At 47.5% G+C, this 13,520-nt stretch overlaps 1 protein-coding gene across 6 annotated transcripts in view; it reads left to right on the forward strand.

Annotated features, from left to right (window-relative positions):
* Positions 1-13,520, forward strand: part of TJP1 (tight junction protein 1) — a 257,369-nt gene that overhangs the window by 123,445 nt on the left and 120,404 nt on the right. The window contains exon 1 of one of the 6 annotated variants that reach the window (XM_033166578.1): positions 13,234-13,326. The exons of the other annotated variants lie outside the window; for them this stretch is intronic. Coding sequence (XP_033022469.1) covers positions 13,294-13,326 — 33 coding nt within the window. The 5' untranslated portion in view covers positions 13,234-13,293. Of the gene's footprint in view, positions 1-13,233; positions 13,327-13,520 lie in introns of those variants that run through there. 6 annotated transcript variants of the gene reach the window in all.

Below are 13,520 nucleotides of genomic sequence, written 5' to 3' on the forward strand. Positions count from 1 at the left end.
GGGGTGCACCTGGACCCAACTCTGCTAGGATTCTAGCAGAATCTCCATTTTAAAAAACAAAGCCCAGCTGTTGCCTAGATGTCTTGCATGCCTGAAGCTAAACACAGGGGCCCGTGGTTAGCCAGAAAGCAGCAGCAGCAGAAGAAATACAGTATGTTGCTTTACATTAGCAAATAGAGATCGCTTTTTGGTAAAAGTGGAAACTGAAACCAGATTATGTAGCAGTACCTAGTGGTTGGAGAGGATGTGACTCTGAAAATAATATGAGATAATTTACACTCTCAAAGCTGTATACCATCATTTGTGCTACTAATAGTTTTGGGGTGGAGGCAACTGGCAGACAATCCAGGCTGAGAGTCTCTTGCCATTGTGGGGTGTATATTTGGACAAGAACGGGACAGATGCATGCACCTGACACACAGCTGAAGGCGATGCATACAGTATGTTTCTCAGTCTTTCTTTAGTCACTCCCAGAAAGTCAAGAGGAGCTGTGCAGAAATAGGATAAAAATAATCTAAAACTGTTCTGCAGCAGGAGCGGGGTGCCATGCAGCCAAACGATATTTCTCCATCATTCACTCCCCGCCTCCCATCCATCGTTCTGATATATATATTGAATATAAATACAGCGAGAGAGAAAGATTGGCTCTGATGCAGGAGGATGCTGGAAACATTATTAAGACAGAGCGAAACGAAGCCTTTGGGTGATGGCTCTGCCCCAGCAATTCTTTCCAATGAAAGAGAGAGAGAGAAGGTTCTTGGAAGAGTACACACGTTTTGCCCACTCAGCAGATCGTACCTTCTTCTGCAGTGCATACAAGGCGAAGGTGCACGCAATCCTTAACAGAAAGAAGGGAGCGTCAAGGAGTTCGGAATGCCTGGATCCAGGGAATGGGCTGCTGCCTTTTTCAAAAAGAGCACTGGATGTGGGCTTTGTTCCGTAGCTTAACAAACGATGTATAGCAACTTAATTCAGAATGAACTCTGTGCAACAACATTGGATGGTTCCCTGTATTGCTCCTGACCTTCTGGCTATGCTGATATTTGAACTGTGATTGTGTGGTGTTCCTTTATATCAAAACAGACTGTTGATTCACCTAGCCCCATGATGATAGCTTGGCTTGTCAGTGGCTGCCTGAGATCATAGCGAGTGCCAGCTCCAGGTTTTGTGGGGCCCTTGAGTAGCCCCTCTCCTTGCCACTGCCTTGGCTGCACATTAATCTTTTATCCTCACCCACAGCAGCCACCAGCGAGGCAGTGGAGGCTCCTTCTCCTTCCTCCTCCTCTTTCAATAGTTTCACGGGCTTGGATGGGGGAGAAAAGGGTGGCCAGAACAACCAATCATCCCCTTGATTGTTCTGGCCACCCTTTTCTGCCCCATCCAAGCCCGTGAAACCATTGAAAGAGGAGGAGGAGGAGGAGGAGGAGGGAGGAGGAAAGGTTGCAGCATTTGGGACTTTTCAGTTTGAGTAAGAGGTGATGTGATGGAAGTTTATAGCATTATGGAGAGAGTGGATACAGAAAAGTTTTTCTCCCTCTCCACACTAGAACTCGTGGGCATCCAATGAAGCTGATTGTAGGAATATTCAGGACAGTTAAAGGAAAGAACTTCTTCATGCAGTGTAGAGTTAAACTGTGGAACTCCCCCCCCCACAGGAGGCAGTGGTAGCCAATAACTGGGATAGCCTTACAAGAGGAATGGACAAATTCAGGAAGAAGAGGGTTATTGATGGCTACTAGCCCTGGTGGCTAGGCTCTGCCTCCACCGTCGGAGACAGAAATGGCAGCAGTGCAGAAGAGGAGCACTGGGTGCAGCTGATGACGATGGTGGGGAGGAGGTGGCCTTGTGGAGGGAGGCCAAGGAGGGTGAGCTGCCCAAGAGCCCCCTAAAGCCTGGAGCTGGCATAGCACATCCTTTTGCCTTGTTGGTGTAGGCATTAATTTTTCATCTAGATCCTACTGATTGTCCTTCATAATAATTATTTCTTTCTTTCCTTTCTTGCATTTATTTATTTATGAAGGTTGTTAGCCTCAGGCTCGTGTGGAAGGGCAGGGTATGAATAAATAAACAACTCTCTGCCTTAAAATTTTCCAGGTGAATTTGTACTTACAAATGGTACCTTTAGCAAACAAAACACTCTGCATCCATGAGCTTGTGAAGGCAGAAACCTTTGTGGAAGGAACAAAGGTTTCCTTCCTTGTGAAAAGTAAAGGGTTGCCATACGTCTGGAATTTCCTGGACATCACTGGGACTTGGAATTGGAAATTGTGTGCGGGCAGAAATCACTTAAATGTTCGGGAAAATCCGGACCTATGTCAACCCATTCTGGAAGTGTAGATTTTTGTGAATTACCTTAAAAATAGCTCAAAAACCTTTTCTTTCTTTTTTGAGATCTTTGGTACCCCCCGGTGTCCCCCTCAAATCGGAAACTCAGCTCAGTAACTTTGCCTCCAAAAAGCAACTTTTGTGTCCAGATTTTCACTTTTTGAAATATGGCGACTCTAATCTATCTAGCCATACAGTCATAGTTTCTGATCCATGAGGGGTTCCTGCACTTAATCAGGATTTCTTTGGAATGACGGTCAGCAGAGGCTGTGGTGTCTTACAGATATATGGTTTATTTATGTGGATATACAACCTGAGCATAGGATGGAGGCGCTCACAGCATCACCTCGCCAAAAAGATCTTGCTTCCCCATTAGGCTTCCAGGGAAACCCCAAGAGCCAGTGTGGTGTAGTGGTTAAGAGCGGTAGACTCGTAATCTGGGGAACCGGGTTTGCGTCTCCGCTCCTCCACATGAAGCTGCTGGGTGACCTTGGGCTAGTCACACTTCTCTGAAGTCTCTCAGCCCCACTCACCTCACAGAGGAAGGGAAAGGAGAATGTTAGCCGCTTTGAGATTCCTTCAGGTAGTGATAAAGCGGGATATCAAATCCAAACTCTTCTTCTTCATCATCACAGCTTCAGTGTCCAGCACAGAGCAAAGCATCAACAAAGACATAACTTCCAACATGACGTGGTCCAAAGTCATGTGACCCGCACAAGATTGTGGGCCCCCAAAAGCATGCTTTTGAGGCACAATGCCCCAAACACATGTATTTGGGCGCCATGCCCCAAAAAAGTGCAGCCTGAAATCGCATGAGAACTTGCAGCAGCCATTTTGATTGTTGTGCTCTTGCGAAACAAAACAAAAAACACATGAGATGTCGCATTTCTTCTTTATTGTAAAAGGCATATTTCTTTTTTAAAACAACAACAACAGACAAGTGCTTATAGGACAAGTGCTTATAGTTTTCTAAGAGCAATTTATTAAAGATATTTAGTTACTAGAGAAAAACAACCCAAGGTGTAATTAACAAATCATGTTGGGTTGGGGCCACTTGCATCATCCGGATTAGCTCTAACCATTTACCGGTAACTAAATTTGAAAAGGCCCCTTGCATTTTGAGAAGGGGGTTTATTATGGATGGAAAGCCACCCAATGGTCCAGGCTCAGGCCATCTGAAGGAGCACTTGCATACAATATCACAGAATGCTACCCAAGCTCTAAGATCAGCCACATCCCTGCTCTCTGGCCTGTCATTCTTTTGAATCAGATTGGCAGGTACCAAGGTAGGGTGTCTGTGTCATGCTTTATAGAGGACAGTCCGTTACCAGGTCACAGTCCTCCCCAGTATGGTAAGATCTCCAGGACCAGAGGCATTACACCGGTGAATACCAGTTGCTGAGGGGCATGATACTGTGTCCTACTTATGGACTTGCTGTGAGCATCTGGTTGGTCACTGTGAGGACTGAATGTTGGGCTTGATAGGCTTTCAGTCTGATGGAGAAGAACCTTTTGACTGGAGATGCTGGGCAGTCCACCCCAACTCTTTTGCATGCAGAGCAGCTCCCCCCCCCCACTCACTCCAATAAACAACCTTCATCCTAACAGTTGGTTAAAATGGTGATAGCCACCATTAATATTAACAGTGCTTTAAATATTAAATTGTATTACTGCTGCGTCTGCAAGCAAAAAATAAAACAATGAAGCTATAATGGGATTTCCTCCATCCCAGAGCAGCTGAAAAAATCGACAAAGATGCCAGCTCTTTCCCAAGCTGCTGTGTTTTCTGTGGTTCTGATGCTTTAGACGTACACTTTTAGAAGATGAGTATGTGTGTGCAAGTGAAGGCTCTAGGGCTCTTCCGTGTCTGTGGCCCAGGGCTGGATTAAGACTTTTAAAGGTCCCAAGCACTGAAAAGATTATGGTGACACAAAGTTTCCTGTATGCTGAAATGTACATGTATGTATGCCATGTACAACAAATGACAGGATCTGATTTCCTTTCATTGTTTCGATCTACATTATCTGGGGATAATGGATAAGTAATAAAAAGAGAACAGAAAAATGGGGAAGGGTGTGGAATGTAGGGAATTCCAAGAAGGTTGACTACTGCCATTAAAAAAAAATCAAATGCCAATTTCCCAAAATTTCTCACTTTTTTACACCCCATTTGCCGCTGTCCTAAGCGTATGCTTGCTTTGTCTTTTGGGTAATCTAGCACTGCTGTGGCCCTGTTCAGATGTAACAACAAACTGTGGTTTGCTGTTACCTGATTGGTTCTGCATGAGCTTCCCACTTCTCCTTGCCCACAAAAGAAAGAGTACTTCTGTTTATAAAGAAACCAGGATATCAAAGCTCAGTTTGTCAGCAAATGAGAAGATCAGACCAGGCTTGGATGTTGACATCCTAGTTAACTAACCAGCTGAACTGAACAAGCCACTGTTTGCTGTGTTTGGATGCAACAACAGTGTTTAATGCTTTAAGTCACCTTCCATTGCATGCAATGAGGAGTGGAACATGCTTTTGCCTGCTCATTCACATACAGCACTGGCACCTGGGGTCAGCAACATTGGGAACCTGCTGCAGACGGTGCCCAGTAGGCAGCCCATTGCCAAACCCTCCTCTTCCTCCCCCATGCTTCTGCTGCCTCTTGCCCTTTCTGAGCAAAACAGCCTGTGAAAAGGACAGTAACTTCCCTATCATGTCTTATCCGCCTCCTGTCTTGGAGGTGGTGCCAATATGCCCAAATGAAGAAGCAAGCACATGGGCAACTGCAGTGAAGAGGAGAATGTGGTGCGGGGCACACTCCCTCCCCCCCCCAAACCTGGCACCTATACTGTTCACATAAGAACCATGGTTTACTGCAAGGGCTGCTATCTGTGGCCCTCCAGATGTTGTTGGATTGATGTGGCTGGTGGTAGCTGGAGTCCAATAACATCTGGAGGGCACTATATTGGCTATCCCTGCTGTTTTGTTTTGTCTAAATTGGTGCTAGTATTACAAGAGATTGGAATGGTGCTTGCATTAAATGAGAATAACACTGATTCTATTTGCTGTACATAACTCTATCAACTGGAACTGCCTTCCCCAGCCATGGACTCTACAGATGTTTTGGACTACAACCCCCAACAGCCCCATCCAACATGGCCAGTGGACAGAGATAATAGGAGTTGTAGTCTAAAACACACAGAAGGCACCATGTAGGGTTGTCCCTGCCCTAGGATGAGCAGTGGGTTTATTTGTGGCTGCAAAACCTTTCAGTGGAACTTTACATGCCTCCATGCTGCTCAGAAATATCTGCAAACTCGTCATCACATTTTGAAAGCTTTATTTTCTTCTGGAATCTTCCACAGCCTGCGTGGATGTCAACTTCTTCTCTTTGTAAGGTTGCCATATCAAATATCAAAGACTGGAACATAACCCTGGGAAACTCAATATGACTGGGTTGCACTTTCTTGAGCAATGGGAATCGTTTATTAATACAATAGTGTGGGTGTTGTACAGGCCATAACACTATTGCAGTGGGAAGTGGGGAAGAGAGGGCATTGCAGTATATCAAGGGGCATACGAAATATGTGCCCAAGTTAAAAATTTGTGGAGAAGGGTCAGTGAGGTGCCTTAAATAAGAAACAAAACTGGTGCATTAGTCTGCCTTTAGAATAAATACTTGTACTGTTTTATGGTGTGTGTTTGTTTGTTTGTTTGTTTGTCTATCTACTTATTTTGAAAAGGAAAGAATGTAATAGATAGAGTGTTTAATTTCACAATGGTAGAACCGTCCAACAGTTTCAGTGTATTCAGTGTGAGTGAGCTACTTGGGAATGGGGAATAAAAGGAAAACTGGTACATTCTATTTTTGCTTTATGTCATGCCCAACAAACATTTCTTCCAGAGTCAAAAGCAGGAACAAAATATTCATTTACCAGAAAAGAGACTCTGTTTCTGGTACATATGGGCAGTTGGAATGTATGTTGTTGACACCCAATATATATATGTGAGTGGTGTGGGTGTAAAACTGTGCTGAGTTTTTAAACAGAGCAGATATTCTTTTTAGGTAGAGAATGGTCTGGGGAAACAAGAGGTTTCTAGCAAATTACCTACTGCATTTTCTCAGTTCAGAGGCTGGTTTCCTGCGGTGATCCCAGCCTTTTCCTTCCTGTCCATTCCACCAGGGTTGGAAGATGAAAGCTACAGAAAAGCAACAGTGAGTTCAAAATCCTGTGGCATTCTGAAAGAAAGCATTTTTTTCATAGACTCATAGGGATTTAATAGAGTGAGGATTATTGGAGATTATTAGACTGGAGTTCTTCAACCTTGGGTCCCCAGATATTGTTGAACTACAACTTCTGTTGTATGGGGTCAAAACAAAATAAAAAATTCCTTCCAGTAGCACCTTAGATACCAACTAAGTTTGTTCTTGGTATGAGCTTTCGTGTGCACGCACACTTCTTCAGATACCATACCAAAGCTCATACCAAGAACAAACTTAGTTGGTCTCTAAGGTGCTACTGGAAGGATTTTTTTTTTATTTTTTATTTTGTTTTGACTATGGCAGACCAACACGGCTACCTACCTGGAACTGTTGTATGGGGTGTTAGGGGAGGGGTAGTACCTCTGGTGGGGGACACATCATACTCCTTCTAGGGTAGTTTGTCCACCTTTGGTCCCTACCCTGCATTCAGCTCTCCCCTGTGGCTCCTACAAGCTGTCAGCATGTGACAGCAGACACACCCCGGGAACAGCGTTAACTGGCCGGCTGAACCAGGTAAGGGCAGCCAATGAGTCTTAAACTATTGGTGTGTTAGGGACTTCCCATGCATGTGAAGATAGGCTCTGGTGGATCGATTGGGTGGCACCAATAGTGGGTCCAACAGTCAAGAAGGCGGTTTCTGCAAGTGCTATAGAGGGAAGTGAGGGGCAGATGGGGCTTGTCAGCCTGGGAAGGGAGTCCATCTGATTGTAACCCTCCACTGCCTTGCAGGCTATCTTCAGGAAAAGAAAAGGCTAAAGAGTAAAGCCTACACAAATCCTGGGTAGAGACTCTAGGACAGTTGGATGGCACCTTGTACATGATATGATAGCCATGTTCAAATATATGAAAGGATGTCATATAGAGGAGGGAGAAAGGTGGTTTTCTGCTGCTCCAGAGAAGCAGACACGGGGCAATGGATTCAAACTACAAGAAAGAAGATTCCACCTAAACATTAGGAAGAACTTCTTGACAGTAAGAGCTGTTCGACAGTGGAATTTGCTGCCAAGGTGTGTGGTGGAGTCTCCTTCTTTGGAGGTCTTTAAGCAGAGGCTTGACAGCCGTCTGTCAGGAATGCTTTGATGGTGTTTCCTGCTTGGCAGGGGGTTGGACTGGATGGCCCTTGTGGTCTCTTCCAACTCTATGATTCTATGATTCCTTCCAGCAACTCCTGCAGCTAGGCTGGTGCCAAATGTATTGCTCTGCTTTCCTTTGGACCCCATCAGTGAGGCTGAGAGGGAGGTCTTGCCGTCTGTGCAGCCCAGAACCTCCCTACATGCTGCTCAGCCATGCGCCCCAGGGAAGTTACTTTGGTACTGCTCATGTAACATTTTTACTTCATCTCCGGAGGCACACTCCATTGTCTCTGAAGACAGATGGAAGCCAACAGCAACAGAAATTCCTGTACACCCAACCAGCTTAGCCAAAGGTCTTAGATGGTTGTAGTTTAATGACACCTGGAGGGACCCAAGGTTGAAGGTGGTGTATCTTGTACAATCTCCTGCTCAGGAGAGAAACGTGTGGCCCTCCAGCCATTGCCATGCCAGCTGAGGCTGATGGAGTTGAGAGTCCCTCACCATTTGGAGGTCTGCAGGTACCCCTCTGGCTTTAAAATGCTGGTCAGGGGCAGCTTTGTCACAAGGCAAGGCTGTGGGGCACCAGCTACTGCACATTTCTCCTGTGCATGCCCCTGGATTCTGGAGCAGCTCTAATTCATTTCAACAACACACGTAGAGAAATCCCTGATGTGTTGTACTCCATGCCACTTAGTGAGAAGGGGTGTCATTTGGATTTTCCTCCACTGCAGGCATGACAATGTTTTAGACCAGTCCTTTGCAGTGTTTGATAAATAAGGCACATCAAGACAGTCCCCTGGTGCTTAAACTGTAAATGGAATGCCTGGATTTCAAAAAGAGAGAGCACTGCTTCTTGTTCTTATTTTGTAGCGTTACCCAAGGCCAGCTCTGCCATTTAATAAGAGCTTTGTCTGAGCTGAATCTTGGCAGTGTTGAGGCCAGATCCTGTTTCAGATACAAGCAAGGGGTCCTAGAATCCAGGCTGCAATAAACCCATTCTTGGTAACATTTAGAAGCGCAGAGCAGAGTCCCTCATTTTCCAAATTAAGCTCTAGTGTCAACTTTAAGCAACTGTCATTCAAAGCTGAGTGGAATCATAGTATTGTAGAGTTGGAAGGCACCCCAAGGGTCATCTAGACCAACTTTTTGCAATGCAGCAAATAGTTAAAAGTGTTCACAGCCAAGAGTGCAGCTGGAAACTAGAGACTGGTGCCATCTACACCCTTTGCATATGGGCAGAGCGCTCCGTGCCTGGGAGGAGCAGTAGAGCTCTGCTGCCCCTGATGTCCATGTGTTGAGCAGCCAGCGCAGCAACTGATTTTGCCAGGGGAGGAAGGTGCTTCTTCCTCTGAGGACTGTAATTGCCATCAAGTCAGCAGCCTGAAGGAAGGACTGTGTGGCAGGAGCTGCCCTTCCGCCTGGCCTGGACACTGTCCCCTACTATGCTCCTGGATCTGATCTGGAGGGACAAATGCTTCTGGGGAGGAACTGCTCTTTACCAAGGTCAAGACAAACAGGTTCACCACTAATGTTAGTGAATCGCCATTGTTCTACTTGGCAGCCAGAATCTACATGGACAGAACTATCTAATTGTATTATAAGAACTGTAACTTTAAGAACTGGTGCTTGCTTTCTCCTCCTCCCTCCCATTCCTTGTTCCTCCTGTGTCACATCTTTTTAGATTTTGAGTTTGAGGGCAGGGACAGTTTTAGCATTTTTTGTAAGCTGCCTTTTCAACCAAAGGGCAGGGCATAAAAGCCTTCAAAGGATGAAAATGAACTCCAATTGTGCAGGGCTCCACACCAGGTGGCAATGCTCTGTGCGCTTAGGCTTCCCACATTCAAATGTTTACCGACAATTCAGGGGCTCACACATGAGCTTCATGTGAAAAATGTGTGAAGGGGACTAAAGTCACAAGAAATGCAGCCTGGGGGAGTATCAAGCATGTTGGCAGCAGGTGCAGGAAATGGACACATGTGCTCCAACTGCACTTTCCTGGTGCCTGTTGGCGATTCACCACCTCTATTTTTTGCATTTGGCGGGTGCTAAATTTTTGTGTGTGCTAGTCAGGGGGGTTCTGTGTCTCTCCTCCCCTCCTCTTGGTATGTAGACCTCACCCATGCCTGGGACTTAAGGCATGGGACTGAAGTGTGCTTAACCTTGCCTGTATTGTGCCTCCAAATTTATCTGCTCATGTTATCATTTCACACTGATAAACAAAGCAGCAGGGACAGAGTTCTCCTGCCTTTGCAGGAACCCAAATAATCACTACCTCTACTTTACATTCAGCGTGGAAAATGTGTGTTCCAAAGTACACACACATTTGCTTGAAGCTGACTTTACTGTGGTGATCCGGGGGACCACAAGGCTTGATTTCTGCAAACCAGCCTTTTCCAGTCTGGTGCCCTCCATCTACAACTCCCATCACCCCACGTTTGAGCACAGGTTGGCAAAGGCTGCTGTAAATCTTTGCTGTGCACGCTTCTGGCAGTGCTCATGGCTTGCTCAGAATGCAGCACTGCAGCTCCACATAGTTCTAGGCCTCCGCGAGTGATCAAATTATGCCCACCCTGCATCTTTGCTCTAGCTGACTCTTGCAGAGCAACACATTTGAATTTAAGATCACATTGCTCATTTTCAAGGCCCCAAGTGATGTAAGCCCTGTGCCCAAGAATTGGTTTCCTTTTTTTTCTTTTATTGAAGAACAGGGTATTTTAATGCCATCATCATCGCAGAGGCGTCTGTGGAGGGGATACATTGATTGAAAATGTCTAGTAAACCAGATCAGTGGTAGGGTATTTGGCGAGCCAGCATGGCATTGATGTGGGACTGAGAATTGGAGTGATCGTTCTGTGGTATTATGGCAGTGGACAAAGCTGTATTCTAACTTTCGAATAAATGTGTATAATTTTTTTTTTTTTTTAAAAGAATTAGTATTGGAATCTCAAACTACAGTGACTGACACTTTGCATCTCCACTGCAGGGATCCCTTGATCGCCTCCCTCCTCTACTTTTGTCCCTCCTCACTTTTAGAAGGGCTCAGAGGCCTTGCTTTTCTCAAAGGCCATTTGCAGGATCCACACTTGCCTTTCTTGCTTCCCTATATAGGGAAGTTTTTAATGTTTAATATTTTATTGCACTTTGTATATGAAGGAATCTGCCCAGAGTGGCTGGGGATTATCATTATTATCAGCACCAACTGAAAGTTTTATATGAATTCGGCATGAGCCAGGTTGAGTTCGCTTGTGCCACCATGGTAAGAAGTGTGGCTGTGAGCCTACGTGTCTGTATTCAAAAGGTTGCTAAGTTGAGTTCAATGGGATGTGCTCCTAGGAAACTGCACACTGGATTGAGGCTATGCCACTAGACCTCAGGCACTGATGCCTTATTGATTTTAGAAGAAACCTGTTTTCTTTCAACAAACCTTTGCAGAGTGCTGTCCTTAAGTTGCTTTATGCTGCTACTGCCTTTTAGCCTTTTAAAAAGAATGTTTACTGATTGGTTCTATTGATATTTTGGTTTTTATTGTGCTGAGTTTTGGTTTTGATCTTAAGTTGCCTTGGGTATTTCCTTGTTAGGTGTGGTATAAATGCAAAAGATAATGAAGATGCTAATGAGATCTTCTCCCAAGTTAAGTGCTGCAGCCACCAGTTATCAAAACTGCAAATATATGGCCTGTGATTCCTCATCTGTGCTAAATAGGGCCTTGGTTTTCTTTTGGATAAAAAGCAGAAAATTTGAGTTTCCCACCTGCATTTTGGCAAGCTGTTCTGATGCAGATCCCAAAAGCTTTGGCAACAAAAAACCTGTTAAGACATTAAGGTACCACAATTCTCTTATCTGGTTTTGTTTTGTTTTTGCTGCAAGAGACAGTGTGTGGCAATTTTACACCCTTACCTGGGCACAAGCCCAACTGAACTCGTGGAATTTACTGTACAGGACTACTCAGTATAGGATTGCACTGCTCAAACAAGGCTCTAGGAATGGTTATTCTGATTGCTGTTATAAGAAAAAATCTGCCCTTATTCCCTTATGGGGTACACAAGAGCCCTTGTAAAGTCCTTTGCAGGTTCTCCATCGTAGGAGTAAAAAACAGAGGCCAACCAGAGAATAATTAGAAGCAAAGCAGCCAGTGAGCTTGTTCTTTATTGTTCTGTTGCAACAGGGTACCTTCCTCACACACAGGTGAGCAGGGAAGAACCTCAAACAACGGGCCGCCTGTCCTTAAAAAGACATTTCTAAAAATCCCCCCTTGGAGTCCGCCCCACCCCCAGAAACCTCACACATACATCACAGAAGAGCTGCAGCCCAAAGCCCATCCCCATAACATTGCAAAACAGTATACTGAAAACACGCTGGGCCTGTGGTAAGAACAAGAGTTCACAGTCTTCCCAAACTGGCGGCTGCTCTCTCTGCAAATCCTCTCCCTCCTCCTCCTCCTCCTCCTCCTCATGCGTTTAGGTCTCTCTGCAACCCGCTCCATCCTCCCGTCCGGTCCTCTGCCTAGCAGCAACGGGAGCGCCATGCCTTGGCCAGCCTCCCTCCACCCGTCGCCGCTGATAGGCTCGTCCGGTCCAGGGAAGTCGGTGGCCCAGTCACCGCCAGGGTCCGCAGCCCGAACCAAAGCGCTGGGAAGCAAGGGGGGCGGGGAGGGAGCCAAAGCGGGCCGGGAAGCGCTTGCGGAGGTCTCGGGAGCGTTTGCAAAATCTCTGCCCCTTTTGCTCGGAGGGAAGCGAAACAACTTTCTTGCAAAGCGCCTTTCTTCTTCTTTTTAAATGCCATGCACATTTATTTGGAGCGGAGGGAAAACATCCCGCTAGATGGAAAGGAGGAAGAAAGCAAAATGATGGTGATGGGGAAAAGTCCTCTAGCATCCTAAGCTTCAGTGCTTCCCGGCCGCTTGCCTTCGAAGCACCTTTATTCCCGCGATTATATTACTATTACCCCCTAATTCTTTGGTTTTGCACGCCCGTGCGCGAGGTGCATCCGTGCAAGTCAGGCTGCGTGGGGTCGTCTCTCCCCTGTGCCCCCCCCTCCCGCCTCGCTCCGTTTCCCCCTCCGGGGAGGAGAGAGATGGACACTCCCAGCCAGGCAGACATGTCAGTGGTTGCTGGGAGAGACGGGGGAGGGAGGGACGGAGGGAGAGGGAGGGAGAGAAGCGGGCGGCTAGGCGGGCGGGCAGGCGGGCATGTAGCTGCCGCGGAGGACGGAGAAGCCTCGCCGCTCAAGCCGAAGGAGGCAGCGGAAGCAGCAGCGCCCCCCCACCCCACCCCCCGCGGAGTTGCCGAGCCCGAGGCAGCGGCGACTCTAGAGACCCCCGGCCAGCCGCGAGCCTTCTTGTGGCCGGACTTTGAGCTAACTTGGCTCGCCTGCTCCTGCTCCTCCTGCTGCTCCTCAGGCGGGCGATGGTGGCCGGGGCAGCGGCGTGAGAGGAGGCGGAGGCAGCGCGCGCAGGCACGGCGCCCCCGGGCGCGCGCGCGAGAGAGAGCGGCCACCCCGGGACTCCCTGGCGGGCGAGAGGAGGCGGAGGAAGCGCCTGCCTGCCTGCTCGCTCCGCCCGCCCCTCCCTCCCTCCTCGCCGCCGCCGCCGCCGCCGCCGCCTGCTCTTTCCCCTGCCCTCCTCCGGGGACGGGAAGGAAACAAGATGTCTGCCCGAGCCGCAGCTGCTTCCACCAAGGTAAGCGAAAGCCGCCACGGCTTGGGGGGCGCGCGCAGGGGGGGGGGGACACACACACACTCCCGAGCCAGCCTCCCTTCCTCCCTCTGCCCCCGCCTCGCTCGGTATGGGGAACGAGGGGCTGCCAGGTGGGGGCGGGGGGTCCGTGCACGCTGCCTCGTGGGCGCGCGTACCTTAGCTTTTCGTGGTGAGTC

This window comes from Lacerta agilis, chromosome 13 (genome assembly GCF_009819535.1).
Source record: "Lacerta agilis isolate rLacAgi1 chromosome 13, rLacAgi1.pri, whole genome shotgun sequence".
Taxonomy (NCBI): Eukaryota; Metazoa; Chordata; class Lepidosauria; order Squamata; family Lacertidae; genus Lacerta; species Lacerta agilis.